General features: G+C 42.3%; 2 protein-coding genes across 17 annotated transcripts in view; one reads left to right on the top strand and one right to left on the bottom strand.

The window, feature by feature from the left end:
• The window catches only part of FAM160A1 (family with sequence similarity 160 member A1), a 232,600-nt gene extending 218,201 nt beyond the window's left edge, over nt 1-14,399 (bottom strand). For 5 of the 7 annotated variants that reach the window (XM_038559023.1, XM_038559024.1, XM_038559017.1 and 2 more), the window contains exon 1: nt 14,167-14,399. The gene's annotated coding sequence lies outside the window, so the exon portion shown is untranslated. Of the gene's footprint in view, nt 1-14,162 lie in introns of all 7 variants that reach the window. The other 2 variants (XM_038559018.1, XM_038559020.1) reach the window with 1 other exon arrangement.
• A 406-nt stretch (nt 14,400-14,805) lies between these two features.
• LOC111090092 (40S ribosomal protein S24-like) overlaps nt 14,806-22,761 on the top strand; it is an 85,142-nt gene continuing 77,186 nt past the window's right edge. For 3 of the 10 annotated variants that reach the window (XR_005370874.1, XR_005370872.1, XR_005370876.1), the window contains exons 1-3: nt 14,806-15,135; nt 15,252-15,426; nt 15,733-15,809. Coding sequence is in view for 2 of the 10 variants with exons in the window: in XM_038559015.1 (XP_038414943.1) it covers nt 17,314-17,706 (393 nt within the window). In the remaining 8 variants the exon portion in view is untranslated. The other 7 variants (XR_005370877.1, XR_005370873.1, XM_038559015.1 and 4 more) reach the window with 7 other exon arrangements.

The raw sequence follows: 22,761 nt of genomic DNA, 5'->3' as shown, positions 1-22,761 counted from the left end.
CAAACTGAAAGCATATCCAAACTATTAAGTTCTCCATATACTAAGAAATAGTTTGGTTTCTTTTTTAAGATTTTTTATTTATTTATTCATGAGACACAGAGAGAGAGAGAGCCAGAGACACAGGCAGAGGGAGAAGCAGGCTCCATACAGGGAGCCCAGGACCCTGGGATCATGATCTGAACCAAAGGCAGATGCTCAACCACTGAGCCACCCAGGCGTCCCAGAAATAGTTTTATTAAGAAAATTTTTCATAGAAAAAAATATCAAGAAACAGTTCCCCTAATAAAACAATATGGACAGACATCATCTTCATTTTGAAGATTCACAAAATATCCATGTTAACAGATCTATTAAAGGCATTTTTAAAATTCAGCTTATATCACTATATACTTACACATGAATACATGAATGTATAAACATATGTATACACACATATGTGTCTATGTAGATTTATATTTTTTTCCTATACTCATTTTGATATATTACAAAGAAAATCCTAAGTGATTGGAACTCCAAGTATAAGTTGCATGAACAGAAACCAAACAGAAGACACTCATTTTGAAGAATGAAACATAATCTTCTAACTTAATGGTTATGAACAAAGCTTGGACTCAATGAAAATATTAATCTATTCTCTAAGATAGTCAATAAAAACTTCGCCACAGGAATTCCTGAAATGTTCCAGCTTCAATGACCCTGTGTTATGAAATTTAGCCAAAGTATCTTATTTCACATTTTTCACACACAGAAAAGTAAAATCCATTGCTGGCACTTTCTATAAATCTAAAGATCTTAAAATTGACCCATTATCAATATTTCAACAGAAGTAAATTTTTTTTAAGATTCTATTTATTTATTTGAGAGTGAGCACAAGTCAGAGCACAAGTCAGAGGGGCAGAGGGAGAGGGAGAGGCAGACTCCTCAGCTGAGCAGGGAACCCAATGAGGGGGCCAATCCCAGGACCCCAGAATCATGACCTGAGCCGAAGTCAGACACTTCTAGGCGCCACTCCACAGAGGTAAAAGTTTAACACCACAAGCAGAGCCAAAATACACTCACTCTGTAGTCTGCAAAACCTAGAGGATTCTCTGAACTCCTTAAAGGCATGTCCTAGAATAATGTTCTTAAGAAAATGTTTGGGGAAAAAAAAAAAAAAACTATGCTCCATAAAAACTAATTAGCAGCTCGTCCACCAACTGCAGAGTATTTTTATAGCTGTTATCAATTACTATGTTCTCTTGGGGAAAATATTAAAACCAAAAGAACCTGAAATGTGTGGAAATGAGGCAAGACCCACCTAAAAGCTCAGAGCCTTTGCTACCATGACCTCCCATTTCAGTGTCTGGTCACATATTAATCATTTCTATCTTTAGTCTTACACATTAAGAAAAAAGGTATTAATATAATTTTAAATGGAGGGATACTATTACGGGAAGTGTAAATTAGAGAAATTTAATATTTTCATGTCTTTAACTTTCACAAAATTCTCGTACAGAAAACACACAAGTGTACTTTAAGTATGTTCTCTAAAGCACTGTTCTTAATATAGTAAAATGGGAAACAACCCAAATTTCCAACAATAGGAAGCTGTTTAAATAACCTGTGATGTAATATTATATAGCCAGAATGTTCTGTATGTATAGTCACAGAAATACCCTTAAGATCTATTAAGCTAAAAATAAAAACCAAGTTGAAAGTTGTTTAGTAATACCCCAGTAGTGATTAACAATCACAGTAATATTGTAATATGGAGGTAAATTTGGAGGAAAAACCATATACATATTTATAGCAGTTTCTCTAGAATGTAATACTACAGGGCACTTTAAATTTCAACATGACATATTCTTATAATGTTTGAACACAGAATAATATATATTATGTGTATAACCAGAAAAAGGTTTATTTTATGTTACTGATATACTTCAAGGGAAGTAGGAGAAAAACCTAGGATAAAGAGAAAACATAGGGTTTAAAAAACTTTCAGATTTATTTATTTGAGAGAGTGAGACAGAGAATGTGGCAGAGGGGCAGAGGGAGAAAAAATCTACAACTCTACACTCAGAAAACAAAGACCCACTTGGGGCTCAATCTCATGACCCTGAGATCACTACCTGACCAGAAACCAAGAGCCAGACGGTCAACAAACTGTGCCACCCAGGCGCCCCAAAATTTTTCGATAACTGCTCTAAAATTCACATCCATCTCTTCCTCTCTTTTGGAAAGGTTTCATCCTTATTCTCAAACTTCAAAATTAAGCAACACACAGATACTGGAAAAGCCCCCTGAGTTAGTCAGAGCTTCTCAGGATAAAAGTTCAGCCCAAATTCTAGTATTTATCAAATACAACTAAATTTCTAAATAGTTGCAGACAAACTGCCTTAAGTATCTCTAATTCTAATCAAAAGTTATTACGGAATTAAAGGTACAGAGTCTGCAGACTCTAAAGATATTGAAGCTTTTTCATACAGGAAAATATGAGGACTTGAGAGAACTACTCTTGGATGCACGGTTTTGTAACCTATTTGAACACTGTAAAAACTAGACTCGGGGAAAAAAAAAAAAAAACAGAAAAGAGAATTGCCAAGAAAGGTAACTGAGAAATAATAAGCACGGGGGAATCTTCCACCTGCTTGGGGAGGGATATGAACTTGCATTTGGAGAGGTTTGTCTCTATACTCATGGGACCTTGACAAACATTTGAACTGCCATACCTCAGTTTCCTCACCTGCAAAATGAAAAACCTGGGCATAAACAATCTCTGTAGTCCTTTGAGCTCTACAATTCTGAAAACACATCTTTAAGCTATCCTTGCCAAAGGATTTTTAATTATGTACTTATACATCACAGAACATAAGGTATATAGTTGTAAGGGACGCAGCCAAAAGCAGCAGTAAGGGACAGCAGCAGAAAGTCTGGCTCCTCTCCATCCATGAATTCCATTCTTCCAAAGAAGCTCCTTCAATTCTTGAAGATGTTTCTTCTGGTAATGACTTCCATATTTGCATATCACACACTTATATTAGTATTTCCTGATTCTTTTCAATTTTAGATGGTCAACAGTTCTGTTCTCAATCTGCTGGGGCATTTATTCACCCACCCCACTTCCCCAGGTATAGTCACACTGTTGACATGCAAACATATAAAAATTCTAAACACATATATATATATACATATTTACACACTGTCCTGTTCCCAGTGAGGTCATGTTTTGGCTAATAAATAAGATCTCATTTCACATCCAAACACTTCACAAAATGTAGTGGGCAAAAAATTAAAAGCTTGGCCTCTGTATTAGAATTCCTGGATTTGGGGGCACCTGGGTGGCTCAGTGGCTGAGTGTCTTTCTTTGGATAAGGTCGTGATCCCAGGGTCCTGGGATCAAGTCCCACCTCAGGCTCCCCAAAGGGAGTCTGCTTCTCCCTCTGCTTATGTCTTTGCCTCTGTGTCACTCATAAATAAATAGAAAGAAAGAAAAAAAAGAAATAAAGAGAGAGAGAGAAGAAGAAGGGAGGGAGGGAGGAGGGAGGCGGGGAGATATCCTGGATTTGGGTCTAAGTCCACCATACACAGGAGGAAAATATGAAAATGTGTTAAGGAAACCGAATTCAAAATTGGAGTTGGGAAGCCATGAAAGGGGGGCTCTGACACATGTACCACTCGCAGTCACAGCTTGTATAGTCCAAAAGAAGGAAGGTTTCCTCTGAGCCCAACAACAGCAAGCTGCCCTTGCCTGCAGCCAATGAGAAGCTGCGACTACTTTAAACAAAACTTTTGTTCAAAACAAGCCCTTCCCAACTTCCTCCTTTCCTTTATAAAAGGATGCTTGGGGGCGCCTGAGTGGCCTAGTCAGTTGAGAGCCCATCAACTCTTGGTTTCCGCTCAGGTCATAATCTCAAGGTTGTGAGACTGAGCCCTGAGCTGGGCTCTGTGCTGGGCGTGAGACCTGCTTAAGATCCCCTCTCTGCCCCAATGCCCCTCCTGCTTTAAAAAAAAAAAAAAAAAAAAAAAAGGATGCTCTTCTCCTTTGTTGTCTGGGCTTGCCTGTGGTACACCATAGTTTGTCCTAAATTGCAATTTTTCTGCTATTCCCAAATAAGCTCAATTTTGCTGGCTCGGAAGTTTACCTTTTTTCTTTTAAAAGGCTGACATTTCATGGTGTCAGAAGTGGGAACTGAAGGAGAGGTACCCCTGAGAAACTAATGCCCCCCAGAACCATGTTTGGAGCCCACTTGAGCCCCTGGTACTCTCCAATTCCATGAGTTGTCTTCTTCCTTTCAGTTAATTCAGTAAGTCTCCTCTTGGATTCAAGTTCTCTTCTTTTGGTTGATCTGTTTTCTTGAAGATATCATCTTTTTGATGAGTACTCATTTGTTTTCTGAACCTCTGGTTTGGTTTGGTTTTTAAGATTTATTTATTGGGGGGGGTGGGGAGCAGAGGGAGAGAATCTTTCGGGCAGACTCCTCACTGAGGGAGGAGCCTGACTTGGGGGTCTCCATCCCACGACCCATGAGATCATGACCTGAGCTGAAACCAAGAGTCAGCCGCTTAACCAACTGAACAACACAGGAGGTCCCTGAACCTCTGGTTCTGAAGTATGGAATCCCAATCCTCTAAATCCTCTCAAGAGGTCCCCTTTCTGTAACCCTGATTGGTTTTATGTTCAAAAACTATGGTCCCTCCTCATACACATTCTAAACTAAATGGACTAACTTATCCAAAGATAATTTAGAACGCCAATGGCCATTATGAGAAACTTTCAACCTCCCCTTACCTGCTTTTTTCACAACTAAATTAGAAGACTGCTCTAAAATTAAATAGACTGAATGGGATTCCTATTTTAGTTGGTACCTGGAGGCTTCTAAACATATCCAAGATTCTATAATTGCCTTTTTACAAAAAAAATTTCTAAATTAACTGAGGTGAACAAACAAGCCAAAGAAAACAGAAAACCTTCTGAGGCTTTTTTCTTCTCCCTTGTCCCCCTTGTCTCCAGTGCTGGCTTCCTGTTTCTCTTCTGTACTGTCCTTCTCTCTTCAATACTCTCCACTTTCCTAATTCCAATCCTCTCACCACTTCCCCATTTCGCCAGTCCTCTCCCCAATTCCTCCTCCCACAAACCATCAGACCCTCTGAGGATCCAAATACAAAGTCCTTAATTTCTCATGTTCTCTGGACCAAAGCTGAACTATAAGCCATGGTCAAAGATTTTTCCCAAAGTAACTAAGGATCCCCACAGATTTGCTGAGGAATTTCAGAGAGTCATTCAAATTTATCAACCTGGCTTCTTCAACTTATCAGATAGTCCATATGCCTGTCAGTGAAGGCCAGGCCCAATGCTGGATGAAACTGCGAAGTGGAATGATCCCCAAAAGTCTTTAGAATGACAAGTGGGAACAGAGAAACCCCTACTGCCTAATTTTATGATCAGGCTCAAGGAATAACCAAACTACTTCATTTGGCAATTCCCAGGATTTTCCCAGTCAATTAGAATAAGATTCAGGCTTGTGCCCAAAAGTTCAATGAGCCCATGATTATTTTAGCTGGCTCCAAATTGCTTTTAAAGAAAATTCTGGTCTTCCTTTGGACGTTAAATCCACTCGGGTAGGCTTTAATTCTGTTCATTATTGGGCTGAAGTGGGATATTTCTCTTCTGCTAAAAAGGACAAGGATGAAATGGGAGCCTGTGTCAACTCCAGATTTATTTAATTTAGCTAACTAGCTCCCATACCCAAGATGATTCAACTAAGAAGAAAGACCACTGAAATTCTTAATTTTCAATCCCAACAAATGGGGCCTCTAAACAAAATCAAATGCCTCCTGATCTCTGTCATTACTGCAAAAAGCCAGGATACTGCAAGAAAGACTGCTACAAACTTAAATTCTCCAGGCGCCTTCACCCCTCTAACCAACCTTTCCAATGTCCTAATCCCAAATGACAGGACTCCAAGGAACTCTAAGGGCTTTGGGAAAAGCTTTCCCCTTCATCGAGAAACCATGCTCCAGATTGGGGATAAACCTTTCTCTGTACTTACTGACACCAGAGCTACATTCTCAGTGCTCATCTCCATTACCATTAAACAGCCCCTGCCTCCAAGTACTAAAGCAGTTCAGACGGTGGGGGTCTCTAATAAACCTCAACAGGTTCCTGTCTCTACACCTATCCCCTTTGCTCAGGCCCTTTAAGAGATGGCCACCCTTTTCTCCGTAGTTCCTCCACCACTATTCATTTTTTTGAGCCACAGTTCCTTAGAAAACTGTTATACTCTTGAAAAGGGGAAACAATTCTAGAATTTGAAAACAGCAACCAAAATAGCTACTAAGCAAATCAAATGACCCTTTAGCATCTTTTATTTGCTCCATCCCTGGAAGCACTGGAACTTATACCAAAAGACACTAATTATCTGTCCCTATTAGATCAGCTACCACACTCCTTAAGGTCAAAATCCTCTACTAATATTGACAAAATCCATAATGCATTAAGATCCAAATTGATCCCCTAAAACCTCTCCCCTGAATTAATCAGTACCATATAAATAAAGAGAACCTTCAAGGCATTAACCCAGTAATAGAAGAGTGTAAGGCCCAGGGTCTCAATATCCCTTACACCAGTCCCTACAACACTCCTGTGTTACCTGTGAAAGTAAATGGCCACAATGGAAGCTTGCCTGTGACCTCGGAGCCATGTTGTCACCAGTTGCCCCCAATCCCCACACTTTATTAGCCTGCATTCCCTACTGAGAGCAATTTTTTTTCTGTGATTTAATGTATGTAGTGCTTTCTCTAGTATCCCAGTACATAAAATAAGTCAATACCTTCCCCTTGTACTTGGGAAGGACAGCGAAACACCTGGATAGCAATGCCCCAGGGTTTCACTGAAAGCCCTTATTTCTTATAAGTTTTGAAGGCTGACCTAGATGATATCAAGTTCCCTGGAGTCCCTACTTGAACATGATAGGAGAATGACTTACTTCTCCGCTCCCCATCTCAAGCCTCCTCACAAAAAGATAACATCCATTTGCTAAACTCCTGGCCAAGAAGGGATATAAATTCTCTAAGAAAAAATTACAATCTGTATAAACTCAAGTATGATATTTAGAAGATCTAATCTCAGAAAAAAGACTTACATCTAGATCCAGACAGGCTTTGTGGCACCCTGAACTTCCCAAAGCCTAAAATCAAACATCGACTGTGAGGTTTGCTTGTACTGGCAGGCTATTGTAGCAACTGGACCATAAACTTTTCTCCTATGGCCCAACGTTTATACACCTTGTTAAAAACTACTAAACCTGACCCTATCAACTGAAAGGTTCAGATAACATAACTTTATAAATCTTAAAGTTAAAAAAAAATAAAAATAATCCTGCCCTTGGACACCCCAATTATCAACTCCCTTTCTTCCTTTGTATATGAAAAGAAGGGACTGTCCTTGGAGCACTCACCCAAAAGCATGATGATCATCACCAGCCCATAGGATACTACAGCCAACAACTAGATCCTGTAGCCTGTGGATAACCCCCAGGCCTCAGAGCTATGTCTGCTACTGCCCTTTTTGTAAAGGCCACTGAGGAAATGGCCATGGGATCCTTTTTAACCATCTTTGTGGAACGTGCAGTTGAACTCTTAATTCTCTTCATAACATCTTTTAGTAAGCTGTCTCACTTCCTATGAAATGCTCCTGTAAACTGCCCCTTCTATCACTGTAATAATTCACAGTAAAAACCTTAGCCCTGCTACTCTTTCCCCTTCCCACACTGATGAAGCCCCCCACGACTGCTCAATACCAACAGATGACCCCTGACTCCCTGTGATGACTTAAAAAAAACTCCTTTCAATAACCATGACTCCTCATGGTTCACTGATGGATCTTATGTGGAAAATGAAGATGGTAAATGTTTTGCTGAGTATGCACTATCAATCCCTTTGGAAGTAACTCAAGTAGCACCTTTAACTTTGGCTACTTGAGCCCAACAAGCCCAACTACACACTCTGGGGCCTCTATCCTAACCAATGGGAGGACTGCCAACATTTATATGAACAGTAGACAGACCTTTGGAGGGGTTGAGGACTTTGAAATGTTAGGGCAACAATGTCGCTTCCTTAATTCCAGCAGACGAAATTAAAAATAGATCTTTTTTTCCCCCAGAAATTATTGGACACCACACTTTTACCTCCTGCTTTGTCTATCACTACAATTCCAGAACATTCTGAGCTTGACTCTCAGAAAGCTAAAGGAAATCACCTTGCTGACCTGTCTGCAAAACATACTGCCCTCCAAAGGTTCAGAGGTCAAAACCTCTGTCATGGTCCAAAGGAACTCACCTCCAGATGATAATGTGGAGAAACTGCCTAGAGACATCCAACAATCAGCACCAGAAAGGAAAAACAATATTGACAATCAGATGGTTTTGGTATGGTAAGAAGAAAAACCTCTGGTGGACCAAATAAGAAGCCGGTCCTACCAGAAATTCTAAAATTCCCGCTATTGACCACTGTACATGCATTAAACCATTTGCCTATAGATAAAATGGTAATGTTTATGAATCAATACTGGTAAGGAAATATTAACAAGGCTTTAGAAAGCGCCTACTTAACTTGTCCCATCTGCTCAAAATAAAAGTCAGGGAGAGCTATCTGTACAGCTCCTGGCACTTTATATTGCCTACTGAACCATTCAAAGTTTGGCAAATGGACTTTACTCAGCTACTTCCATCTCATGGGTATAAATATGTTTTGGTAATGATTTGTATGGTTTTCCACTGGATCAAGGATTTTGCCTCTTCCAAAGCTAAAATCCTACTGGAAGGATCATCCATACATCAGGAACCCCTCTTCATCTCCACCGCAACCAGAAAATCCATTTAACTGGCCAAATATTATGGCAAGTCTGTGCTGTTTGGCCAGTTTTACAACATTTTCACTGTGCTTATCATCCTCAGTCCTCAGGATGAGTCAAATGAACCAACAACATCATCAAAACTCAACTGGCAAAATTTGTGGAAACTCTGCAAATACTATGGTGGTTGGTTCTTCTAAATCTAGATCCATCCCCTTTGGAACTCATGAACTCTCACCCTTTGAGATATTTACTGGGTGCCTCATAAATCTAGCTTCCACCCCTTTTTATCTGCACTTAATAAAAGGAGATACACTTCAGTCTTGCAAATGTCTAATTACCTCCCTTGAAAATAACCATGCTCTAGTAGTAGAGCAATCCTTTCACAGTGCACTCTCAGGAGACGAAGACCTCAAATACCACACCCTGCAACATGGGAATTTTGTTTATTGGAAAGACCTCTCCAAAAAGACTCTTCAACCACAATGGAAGGGCCCTTATCAAGTGTTAATGACCAATCCGTGTGCAGCCAAAATCCAAGGAGTGGACTCCTGGATCCATGTGTCTTCTATGAAGAAAGCCTCAAAACCTGACTGGATCTGTACACCAACCGGATAACCTCAAATTGAAGATTTCTAGGAATTAAAGCAGACAACAGCTGAAGCAGACAGCTTTCCTCAATATGATGGAATCAGGCCAATATTCTTTCTGCTTTCTCTTAGTCTGTTTTCTCCTTCGCTGTCCTGGAAAGACAATGCCCTCCCCCACATTTTCCAATTCCTCACAAAAGGGGGAAACCTTTCTGATGATTCAGATTCTGTTGGATCTGTCCATGACAGTCATGACTCTTCCTCACAGCAAATCTTCTCCTCCACCTCCACTGCTACCTGCACCTCTCTGGATATCTGTCACTAAGTCAAATTTCTACAACCAGGTTTTCCAGCACCTTGCTTTGATCTCTCCCCTGTCATAACTCTCAAAATAAATAATTGTACCTATCCCACCCATATGGTTGCCCATTCTCATTACTGCCTTAGGTCTCCTTGCCCTAGCAAAACAACCCCTCTCTATACAGCCTTTTAAGAACAAAGTCCACAGAATAAGATTGCTTTCACCCCAATTATTCCTCAAACACCACTGACCCTTGGCTTTAAAGGACCAACTAAATCATCCCAATTAACAGCGCCATTAATAATCAAGCTCTAGCAGGAATCTTATATGCACCACCTGATTTTACCTTTGTGAAGAATGGGCCTCTCAATGGGCCTATGAATGTTTAGACAGCTGGCAGATTGGAGGCCACTGCTTACTAGAATTTCTAACAATAAATCTGAAACCTTTCATTGGTCTTCTCCACTAAACCTTTACTGCTGCCATAACCAGGAACTCCCAGGAGGTATATAGAACTCTGGATTTGCCTCTATTGGAAGGGCACTTATCCCTATTGTAGGTACTACACCAGTGAACAAATTATTAGAAAGCTCTCTCTGGAGTCAGAAAAACTCTCCAATTCCACTCTGAAGACAACAGTCATCCAATAACAATTACTTGACTCACTGGTTAATGTAGTTTTGGACAATCACGTAATCCTTGATCACCTACTTGCTAAATAAGAAGGTATTTGTGTGATAGCAAACACCTGACACACATGAATAAACTCCTCTGGAGAAGTAGAAAGCCAAATACATAAAATTAGGGAACAAGCATATCGGCTACCACAAATTCCTCATGACCAAAGGGAAAGGAGGGGAGCTGATTGGGGAAAAAGTAGAGAGGAAGACAAACCATGAGAGACTCCTAACTCTGGGAAACAAAGGGTTGCAGAAGGGGAGGTTAGTGGAGGGATAGGGTAGCCTGGTGATGGACATTAAGGAGGGCACACGAGGAGATAAGCATTAGGTGTTACACTATATGTTGGCAAACTGAATTTAAATAAAATAGATTTTAAAAAATATTCCACGTGACAATCCATGGTCCTTGATTTCTTTGGCTAGTTGCCTTCAGGTTTAGGCTCCTGGATTTAGACTATGATACAAACTGGGGTCATTATTCTGCTCCTCTCATTTTATTTTATAAAATCATTTTTAAGCTCTGCACCTGGTGCCTGTCAAACCTTTGTAGGAACAATGTACCAGGGGATCCCTGGGTGGCACAGCGGTTTAGCGCCTGCCTTTGGCCCAGGGCGCGATCCTGGAGACCCAGGATCAAATCCCACGTCGGGCTCCCGGTGCATGGAGCCTGCTTCTCCCTCTGCCTATGTCTCTGCCTCTCTCTCCCTCTCTGTGTGTGTGTGTGTGTGTGACTATCATAAATAAATTTTAAAAATTTAAAAAAAAAAAGGAACAATGTACCAAATAAGGTGTTGCTGACTCTGGGCATCAAGATTAACATCAGTGCTTACAACCTTGATATAGACTTTAGATGAGAAATGCCTGAGATTTCTCCCTTCTACCCTGCCTTGTTACTCAAATGTGGCCTCAACAGTTTCCAATCTGGGCACTTCCTTTGACATGGGCCATGACACCCAGAAAAGGTCCTTCCTCACATCAAGGGACAGAAACTTTTCCTATAAGGAACAGATGACCCAACTCTTGGTCAGTGATGCTTTTAAAGAAACATCTTGACCAAAAGAGGGAAACATAAAAATGTGTTAAAGAAATCAAACTCAAAATTGGAGCTGAGAAGCCACAAAAGGAGAGCTCTGACACACATACCACTCGTGGTCACAGCCTGCACAATCCAGAAGGAAGATTTCCTCTCAGCCCAGCAACAGCAAGCTGCCCTTGCCTGCAGCCAGCGAGAAGCTGCCACCACTCAGAACTTCTCTCATTTCTCCTCCAAAGAACTTTTGTTCAAGACAAACCCCTCCCAACTTCCTTTCCTCTATAAAAGCACACTCCTCTTTTGTTCTCCCAGGTTGCCCATGGTTCACCATCACTTGCCTGTCCTGAACTGCAATTCCTCTGCCGCTTCTGAATAAACTCAGTTTTGCTGGTTGAATTACTTACCTTTTCCTTTTTTTTTAAAGCCTTTTCCTTTTAAAAGGGTAACAGAAGTATGTACCTAAAAGTTCCTTATTTTCTCAGAATCTTCTGTTTTCCTCCTATGTAGCCTAATTAGAACAGCACCCACTACAAAATGGTTAAACCACAAAGCAAAAACGTGGTACATGTCAACGCACTTTGCTGATCATAAAACACTATAGAAATGTTACTTTCGGTATTTGTCTTTACTAAGAGATCAGATCCCTACAAATGAAATCCCTGACATTACTGGTCCCTCTTGAGCACCGTTCCTCTACCGAGGCTAAAAGCTGGAAGTTGCTGAGAAAGATAGTGAAGTAGATAGAAATTGTGTTTCAAGGCCAGAATGTGAGTGCCCAATTCTTCAAAGGGCCCATGCATTGCTCTATGAAACCTGTACACAGAGTAAAGATCAAGCATTGAAGCATGGATCTGGGAAAGCAATTCTGTTTCTTATCTGCAGAGAGGGGAAGCTTCCTTATCAAAATTTTAAGTAATACAAGAACGAAATTTCAAAAGTCACTTCTCAGGCAACTCCTGTTTCTTCTAATATGTACCTCTCTCTTTCTACATGATTTGTTTGTACATCTGCTTTCTGATTTGCAGACACTATCTACTGGCTTCCTATCATGGTAGAACAAACTGCAGGAAAAGTGTTTTGAGCCAAACTTGGGATATCATCATGCAGAACTGTCCAGTGACACATTACTCCGAACAGTCTTTTGACTTCTAGTCTTCAAAAAGCCTACATTACACGCAATACAACCTACAGTGTCTCTATGTAGAGGCAAGAAGGAAGCTAGCTAGGTAGTTGGGCCTACATTATTAGACCACTCTAAACCTCTCTCTGAATCCAGCTCACTGATGCCCCGTTTTTTTTTTTTTTTTGGGGGGGGGGTTGCCATTTTCATCCACCCCACACAATTTAATCCTGTTCCTGAGGCTACAGGACAAACAAAAAATAGGACCCCAAACTCTCATGCGTTTCAAGACAAGCATGGGCACAATTCTTATGAGCTCTGTGGAAAGGGATTAACCACAGCTAAAAGAAATCCGTTTTTAATTATCTGAAAAGTTATCTAAAGCCAACAAGTATGCAGCATTAAAATTTATGGACTGAATCTCCTGCATAATATCTGTCCAGAGGTGACCACTAACATTCTCCAAGTGTAGACTTCAGCTGGGGTATGCTAGCTTTGGGCAGGGACAACATCAAGTCTAGTGCCAGGTGTACAAGTGAACTTGAGGTCAGGCAGGTGACCCCGCCAAGCAGGCATGGTACATTAAGGAGAGGAAATCTTTTCTCTCATTAATCAACAGGATAAAGGTGATTAAGCAGGAATTATTTTTCAATGACCTACATAATTTCATCAGGGCTGCTCTGGCTATTAGCAGAGAGCCGATGACTTCCTAATAAGATGAATTTGATAGCAGAGCTCTTCCAGAGAACCCGGTGGGTGGGCCCAATCTGTCGCCTTACTATTACTCCTCAGGGCTGTCTCTCTCTGTTTGGGGCTCCTTCCTCTAAAGGAGGTATCTCCCTGCCACCCGATGGCTGAGGTCTGCACCGCTTGCTGAATGGTGGAAGCTGGATCTGTTAAGAATCGGTGGATCCAGGTGGGTGAACCAGGGCTCACGTGATTCCCAAAGTTCCAAGCAAACACGACTACAGCTGCTCCCAACACCTCTCTCTGGCCGGGCTTGAAATAGGACGGCAGCTAGCGCCCTTCGCCAGCAGAAACGGGGTTAACAAGAAAGCCTTGTTAGAGTCGGGGCGGGGGAGAGACGGACGGACAAGCAGGCACACCATCAATAACCACCACCACGACGTGAACGCAGTCTCACAGAGACCTTATGGAATTGAGCAACAGCCACCCAACAAGTCCGTCCCTACACCCGCAGAGCACTGCAGCCCTCAGAGCGGCACCTCCTCTGTCCCCGGGCGAGCAAGGCTGCGCCCTAGAGCTCTCGCCTCTGCCCGTTCCTCCCACAGGACCCCCGCTCTCTGGCCTCAGGGACCAGGGAAAGAGCCAGCGAGTCCTGATGACATCTTCCTCCGTCAAAACAAGCTGGCTGGCTGTCCCCCGAGGTCAGTCACCGGGCAACGCGGGCTCCCGCGGCTCCCGCAGCGCCTCCTCCCCGCCGCGATCCCGTTCGGGGTGTTCCCAGCGCAACCCCCACCCACCGCCGCGCCTCCCGCCCAGCCGGGGTGCAGGGGAGAGGCCCGTCTGCCCTCCCCGCCTCCCTCGAGCCCCCCAAGTAAAGGAATCCCGCAAGCGCACAGCTCAGAGCAGGATGCCACGTACCTACCTGTCCGCAGACCTGGCTCCTCCTCCCCGCCGTGCGGGGCTCTCGGGACGGTGTCCGCAAACAGTCGGGAAAGTTTGTGCCGCCGTCCTGGAGGCACCGGCCGCGGAGCCGCCCCCCGCGCGCGGGGCACCGAGTGGGGAGGGGGCCGGCTGCTCCCCGCGCGGCTCCAACTCCGCAGCCCGCCAGGCCCTGGGAAGAGAGGAGGAGGAGGGAGGAGGGAGGAGGGAGGAGGGCTGAGCGCAACTTTTCGACGGTGCGTCAGCGGGTGGCTGAGCCGCGCGGATCCCGGGCTCCGCACCACTCACCCCTCCCAGCTCTGCTCGCGGGAGCGGGGGCGGGGCGGGGCGGGGCGGGGCGGGGGGCCTAACCTGCGGGGCGGGGCCCAACCTGCCCGGCGGCCCCGGGGAGCGCGCTCCTGGCCCCGCCCCCGCCGGCCTGGCCCCGCCCCCGCCGGCCTGGCCCCGCCCCCGCCGGCCTGGCCACGCCCCCGCCCCGCCGGCCCCGCCCCCGGGCCTCGCGGCCGCCAGGTGCGCGAGGCCCTGGTTTCCAGGGTGAAGGGGGAGGAGCCTCGGAGGGAAACTTTCCACCGAAACTTAACCCGGGCGGCGTGAAGGACACCCGGCCTCGGGGGCTCGTCTTTTGCCAGAACTGCGCCCCTTCACACACGGCCGCGCTCACGCACACCCCCCAGACGAGAAAATGAATCCGCATTTATGAACCAGCGGGGGCTCGTTTCCGGGGTCCCGCCGAGTGGGGGCGGTGGGGCCAGGCCGCCCGACCTCCGAGATGTCTCGCTTTCCAGGGCGTGACCGCGGCCGGCCGCGCCCTCTCCCTCTCCCACTCCAGTTGCTTTCACTGAAGCCCTCCTTTTGTCCCTGAGGCTTGAATTTTAAGATGTTCATAGAGTCCCAAGAGAGCTGAATCCGGGGTCGGAAACGTCCGCCGGTTATTCTGGCATATTCTACTGAAGTAGGCAGGGGGAGATTTGCCCTGGGCGGACAATGGCAGGGTTTGGGGGAGCCCGGGGTGGGAGGCTGGGGGGGAAGCAGGTGGTGCTCTTTTTTTTTTTTTTTTTTTTTTTTAAGATGAGTCAGTGTTACTGCAGTTGTTTGTGAGTATGTGTGCGCGAGGCACACGGTCACTGGAGAACCACACCCCCTAAATGAGGGCTTCACCCCCTAAATGAGGGCTTCCTAATTTGGGCAGTTCTACAGCTGAAAGGAACCATCCCCGGCTGGAGACTCCCAGGACGATGGGACGGTAGGTTCAGAATCCATCCCCCCCAGGCCACACATACACACTGGGGCAGGGTGAGGTGGGGTGGAGAGAACTGTTGGTCTTTAGCACTGCCCCGTGTCAACATCCCTCCCAGAGCCCAGACCTCCCCGGGGGAGGCCCCTGCACAGCCTGGCCCCTCCTTTGCCGTCTGCCCTTCATTAGACACTTGGGCCTGTGTCCATGCCAAACTGGGAAGGGCCGCCTTCCCTCCCCATTCCTCTATCTCCCACACCCCCTGCGTGCTTGGGCAGCATAGTCAGTGCTTTGCTTTCTGGACTTTAAATCCAGGAGGAGGAATCAAATTCTTCAGTCGAGGCCTTCCTGGCTGTTTCAGAGCTCTGTGGTTGGCGTGGTTGAAACTTGAGGTAAGCCAAAACCTGAGCAGGTTGGGCCACACCAGCTTACAAAGGCTGATGTGGAGAATTTTCCACCTCAGCAGCATCCTGCTGGCACCTTACCAAATTCCCCTTTGGAGGAAGCATCTTCCTCCCTTCGTTCTCAATGAATGACATCTGGAGAGAACCAAAATCAGGTATCTCCAGTTTCCAGTTCTCTCTTGCAACCACGGTAATGGGAGGATACATATTTCACACTTCCTTCTAAGGCCGTCTACCACCACTGCTGTGGCTCCCGAACAGCAGCAGGAAGACGGTTGCCCTTGCTGTGATTCCTCTCAGGATTCACCAACGTTTCACCTGAAACAAGTGTAGACAAAGTCCCTTAAGTAAAAGCTGGGAAGGACAAGAGAGAAAGAAAAGAGGAAGTTCTGGCCAGCAGGTCACCTTGGACGGCTCTAATGAATGGAACATGGGGGAATCATTCACTTAATCACTGTTCATTTAGTGGTTTTTTTCATGCTAGGCATTCTTCTAGGTGTTGGGGTCACAGGGGAGAACTAACACATAAAAATGCTAGTAACCCTAATGGAGCTTACTTTCCAGATGAGAGAGACCAACTATAAACCTGTGGACTGCCGACTGATTAGAAATGCTCCAGAGGATGGGGATCCCTGGGTGGCTCAGCGGTTTAGCGCCTGCCTTTGGCCCAGAGCGCGATCCTGGAGTCCCACATCGGACTCCCGGCATGGAGCCTGCTTCTCCCTCTGCCTCTCTCTCTCTCTATGTCTATCATGAATCAATAAATAAAATCTTTAAAAAAAATAGAAAAAAAAATAGAAATGCTCCGGAGGAAAATTAAACAGGGTAGAGACATAAGGAGTATGACAGGTACTCTTTCAAATAAGATGATCAAGGAACACCTCTGGAGGAGGTAACATTTGAGCAAAGGCCTACAGGAGGTTAAGGAGTGAGATATCTGGACAGGCAACTTTCAAGGCAGAAAGCACAGCAAGTACCAAAGCCCTGAGGCAGGAACATGCCTGGGTGCGCTAGGAACAACCAAGAAACCAGAGTGGCCGAATGGAGAAGGTAAAGACAGGAAGAGTTGGGGTGGTACAGTTCGGGTGAGGCTTTTACTCTGACTGAGTTGGGAGCCATTGGAGGGTTTAGGGTAGAAAAATGACATCTTCTGACACATAGGAGCACTTTGACTTTTAAGCTGAGTATAGACAGGAGTGGGTAGCAGAGACTAGTTAGAAGGCTATTGAAATAATCCAAGAGCAAGAGGATAGTGGCTCTGACTAGGGAGATAGGACTGGAGGTAACAAACTGACAGGGCCTCTTCACAGATTGAATGTGAAGCATGAAGGAAAGAAAACAAGGAAGACTCTTTGAGGTTTTGAGCCTGAGCAGCTGGAAGGATGGAATTGCCAGAATAAAGGAGAAGACTTCAAAAGGAGCAGACTGGGTATAAAAATCAAGAAGGCCAGAGAGGCTTTTCTCCTCAGCTGCTTGAAGCTCGGCCGCCATCATGAATGACACAGTAACTATCTGGACCAGGAAGTTCATGACCAACCGACTGCTTCAGCGGAAACAGATGGTCATTGATGTTCTTCATCCCGGGAAGGCAACAGTACCTAAGACAGAAATTCGGGAAAAACTAGCCAAAATGTACAAGACCACACCAGATGTCATATTTGTATTTGGATTCAGAACCCATTTTGGTGGTGGCAAGACAACTGGCTTTGGGGTGATTTATGATTCCTTGGATTATGCAAAGAAAAATGAACCCAAACATAGACTTGCAAGACATGGCCTGTATGAGAAGAAAAAGACTTCAAGAAAACAGCGCAAAGAACGCAAAAACAGAATGAAGAAAGTCAGGGGATCTGCAAAAGCCAACGTTGGTGCTGGCAAAAAGTGAGCTGGAGATTGGACAACAGAAGGAGTAAAGATTCTGCAGTGGCTTTATCTGTAGTGATTGTGCAGATTTTTCATGAGAGGATTAATAAACTAAGAACGTTAATGTGAAAAAAAAAAAAGGCCAAAGGGAAGACAGAAAAGAAAGAACACATAATTTGAACAATCTTCAAGTTCCTCACTTTATCAAATGAAGGAAATACTTAACTCATTAGAGTTGTGTTAAGGATAACATGAATTAATGCAGTGAAGTATCTAGCACAGTACCTGATAAACAGCAACGGTTAAGAATGTTAACTCCCTCTCTACAAAAATGAGTTTCATACCTATCTACTATGCCCTCTGGGGAGGAAACAGGGTCACTGTTTTAGAGGAAATAAGTCTTACTAAAAGTAAAGGAGAAGGAAATGAAAACAGGAAAGAAAGGGCATGAAATAAAAATATAAAAACAATGGAATATTAGTCATAAAAAAAGAATGAAATCTTGCCACTTGTGACAACACAGATGAACCTTGAGAGTATTATACTATGTGAAATAAGTCAGAGAAATGCAAATACCATATGATTTCACTTACATGGGGAATTTTAGAAAACAAAACAGGGACGCCTGGGTGGCTCAGTTAGATAAGCCTCCAGCTCTTGATTTCAGCTCAGGTCAGTGGTAGCATCAAGCGCCATGTCCGGCTCCATGCTCAGTGCAAAGTCTGATTCAGAGTCTTCCTCCCTGCTCTGCCCCTCCCCACTCACAGTCTCTCTAAAATAAACTCTAAAAAAAAAAAAAAAAAAAAAAAAAATCAGACTCATGGATATAGAGAACAGACTGATAGTTGCCAGAGGAGCAGGGCGTAGAGATGGGGGATAAAATGGGTGAAAGAGAACAAGAGGTCCAAACATCCAGTTATAAAACAAATAAGTCATAGGGAAGTATTATACAGCAGGGGAAATGCAGTCAATAATATTCTATTAATTTTGTATGATGATAGATGATAACTAGAACTGTTGTGATTATTTTACAGTACATCTAAACATCAAATCCATGTTATAGTAGTTTCTCCTGAGTTCTATCTACTTCCTTAAGGAGACAAACCAAGGTATCAGAGTTTACTAATTTGAGAAAGGAGTTTAAAATATGAAAAGTTTGTAATAAAACAAAAAAATACAACATATGTAATAAGCAAAGAATTTTTGTTGCTACTCCTTATAAAAAATTATTTCAAATGAGATGTATCAATAGAAAAATAGTCAAAATAACAGAGAATTCTAAAAAATAAAATTTTAAAAAGCACAAATGGCCAATGAGAAACAATTATTTTTTACTTATAAATTTGGCAAGATCAGAAAAATCATAGAAATAATATTGTTGGATGTTGGACAATATCATACCATACTGAAGGAAGTCACAGCAATTTTTAGAAATGTAGATCTAAATATTCAAAATGTTTATACTTTTCAAACCAGAAATTTTACTTCTAGAAATTTATCTAATATTCAAATATTTGCTAAAACTTTATATATAAGAATGTCCATCACAGTGTCATTTAAGTGTAGTGAAAAGAAATATGCTAAGTATCCACCAAGACAGCCATATTATAAGAGTGAACCCATGTGAAACCATGTTATAAGAGTATAAGCAGACTTTTAAAAATATTAATGAATGTCTATTAAATGAAAATGGTTCACAATACATTATTATATAAAATAAGCCTACTACAAAACAATATTAAAGTAGGATAATCCTTAATAATCTCTATATTAGGTTGCCCTCTTTTTATTAGGTTATCTCTATATTAGGTTGACCTCTTTTTATTCTCTTTGTTTTCTCTATTTGCACACTTTCTGCCATAAGATAGTGTCACACTCTGGGGGGATGATAGGCTGTATACATAATGAGATTTAGTGGATACCGCCAAAGTTTTCCCAAGGTGGTTATACCAATTTACACTCCCACTGGCAATATTTAAAAGAGTTTTAGTTTGAAGCAATGCATTTTTAACATGATGTATCCAGTGACAGCCATTGATTTGAACTCTACTACTTTAAAAGTTGAAATGATTAAGTGAAGTTAGAAATAAGCTGGGAGTGCAAGCTGATGCAGCCACTCTGGAAAACAGTATGGAGGTTCCTCAAAAAGTTAAAAATAGAGCTACCCTACAACCCAGCAATTGCCCTACTAGGAATTTACCCCATAGATACAAATGTAGTGATCCAAAGGGGCACCTGCACCCCAGTGTTTATAGTAGCAATGTCCACAATAGCCAAACTATGGAAAGAGCTCCAATGTCCATCAACAGATGAATGGATAAAGAAGATGTGGTATATATACATACAAGGGAATATCTTGTATACTCAGCCATCAAAAAAAATAATAATAAATCTTGCCATTTGCAATGACATGAATGGAACTAGAGGGTATTATACTAAGCAAAATAAGTCAACCAGAGACAATTATGATCTCACTCTTATGTGGAATTTAATAAACAAAATAGAAGAGCATTAGAGGAAGGGAGGGAAAAATAAAACAAGATGTAATCAGAGGATCGTGCCCTGGGCCAAAGGCAGGCGCCAAACCGCTGCGCCACCCAGGGATCCCCAAAAGAGACTCTTAATCATGAAACAAACTGAGGGTTGCTGGAGAGAAGAGGAGTGGGGGGACAGAGTAACTAACTGGGTGATGGGCATTAAGGAGGGCACATGATGAAATACACACTGGATATTATCGGAGACTGATGAATCACTGACCTCTACCTCCGAATCCATAATAATAATTGAATAATCCATAATAATTAATTGAATTTAAATAACAAAATAACTTTAAAAAATTAGAAATAAGCACATTGGAGGGTGCCTGGATGGCTTAGTCAGGGAAGCATCTAACTCTTGATCTCAGTTCAGGTCTCGATCTGTTGTAAGTTCAAGGGTGTGGAGCCTACGAAAAGAAAAGAAAAGAAAAGAAAAGAAAAGAGAAAGAAAAATGAAAAGAGAAGAGAAGAAAAGAGAAAGAAAGGCAATGTTGTGAGTGCATATACTAGTAATATAATTTCAACCTGTCTAGATTATATTTTTCATTAATTTGTCTCATTTATTCTGACCTTCTCTAGCTTGTTATACACATTATGTCCAAGTATTCATATTAAATTTCTTTAACACAGAAGGCCTTCAGAAGACTCCCTTCTTTTCTTACCTCCTTTATTCCCGCTTTAAAAATGTAATTGTATTTTAAATTGCATTATATATTTCCCAAAAAATATTTAAAATATTAAAACATGATTATATGAAAAAAGGAAGAACAATATCTCATTAGTACTAGCAAACACTCTTCTTTCACATAACTCATGGGACTAGAGTCTATATCTTTACATCTCTGTGAGGAAGTGAACAAAGGCTATCACCTCTGATTAACAAAAATAGAAGTTCAGGTGCAGAATAGGGAAGTGAGCAGTCTGAGATGAGGATGTCAAAACGATCCCTTCACTGACCCAGATATCTTGGAACACAAAGACAGTATCATTTATAGTCAGATTAAATCTAAATTTAAATTATCTTCTTAAGTTGCTTCTCTTAAAAAGAGCTTAGAAATGAACAATGTGTGTCTTGTTCAAATATTAATAATTCTGTCAAAAAATTCTTCTAACAAATACATTATTAATAATAATAATAAGCCAATCCTTGTGAATGGTCTCCTCTCCTGTAGAAATTATCAGTGGTCTACTCCACTGATGATGCAAGTCTTATTTATCATAAAACTCTTCCATCATCCATCTGTCTTGTCCTTTTAAGTGAATCAGTGGTAACATGTTCATGGCTTAGGCTCTGGAGTAGATGCACTGACAGAGTGTGTTCATATCCCAACTCTATACTTCCAGCTGTATGACTTGGATCAAGTAACTAAGTCACTTCATTTCTTGTTGTGCCTCAGTTTTATCTCTAAAAAGAGAGAATCATAGTACCTAAATCATTGGTGTGTGATGATGATTGTATCTCTCTGAGCACAGCGTAGTGCATCTGATAAGCACTCAGGTTTAATTAATTATCAAGGCAGTTTTTTGGAATTTATCCCAAGAAAATAATACTAAAAGTATTATCATACCAGCAAGAATTTATAATATCAACATTTTGCAAACAATTTCTCAAACAGGAATGAACCAAAATAAATTTTGTTCTATCCAAACATAGTCTATCATGTAGATGATCTCAGTTTCATAAAAAATCTAAAATAAAACCCATGTGTACATTCAGAACTATGACTTACGGTTACCCAAGTTGTTCACTACACAGGGTACCTGCCCTCGAGGCAACTGAAATCTGAAATCTAGCTGCATTCTGCTTATCAAGCTGCATCACCCTGCTACAGGGCTGCATTCACCCAGAGAACAGAAGAACTTTTTAGACTTGCCTAAAGGGGTAATATAAGCTAGCATCACCCATGTGTAAATATGGACAGAAAAAAAGATTGAATCACACAAACCAAAGTTTTAACATTGATTATCTTGAAGTACCAAGACTCTAAAAGATATTTTCTTCATTATAATTTTCTGTTTTCCCAACCTTCTACAACCTAATATATGTTCCTTTTATGATTATAAGATAATAAATTTTACTTTCAAAAAACTAAAAAATGCACATCAAGGCTACAGGATAATCCCCCACACACATTAGGACACCCACTACCAAAAAAATGCAGGCGTGCGCACACACACACACACACACACACACCCAGAAAAGTGCTGGCAAGGATATGGAAAGAAAGGGGTAATCCCTGTGCACTGTTGGTGGGAATGCAAATTGGTACAGCTACTTCCTCAAAAAGTTAAAAATATAATTATCATCTGATCCAGCAATCCATTTCTTATATATAGCCAAAAGAATTGAAAGTGGGATCTTGAAGAGATATTTACACAGCATGTTCATAGCAGCATTATTCACAATTGCCAAGAGGAAAAGGTGGGAGACTCTGGCATTGCCCCTGCCTAACTATCTTACCCAAAGTTGTGCCCACTTCCTGGGGACAGTAACTGGTCTATACAAGGGATAAAGTTTGGGTCCACTCAGTCCAAATCAG

Source organism: Canis lupus, chromosome 15 (assembly GCF_011100685.1).
Source record: "Canis lupus familiaris isolate Mischka breed German Shepherd chromosome 15, alternate assembly UU_Cfam_GSD_1.0, whole genome shotgun sequence".
Lineage (NCBI taxonomy): Eukaryota > Metazoa > Chordata > Mammalia > Carnivora > Canidae > Canis > Canis lupus.
The sequence above is the reverse complement of the archived record's forward strand: the minus strand, read 5'-3'. Positions and strand labels throughout refer to the sequence as shown.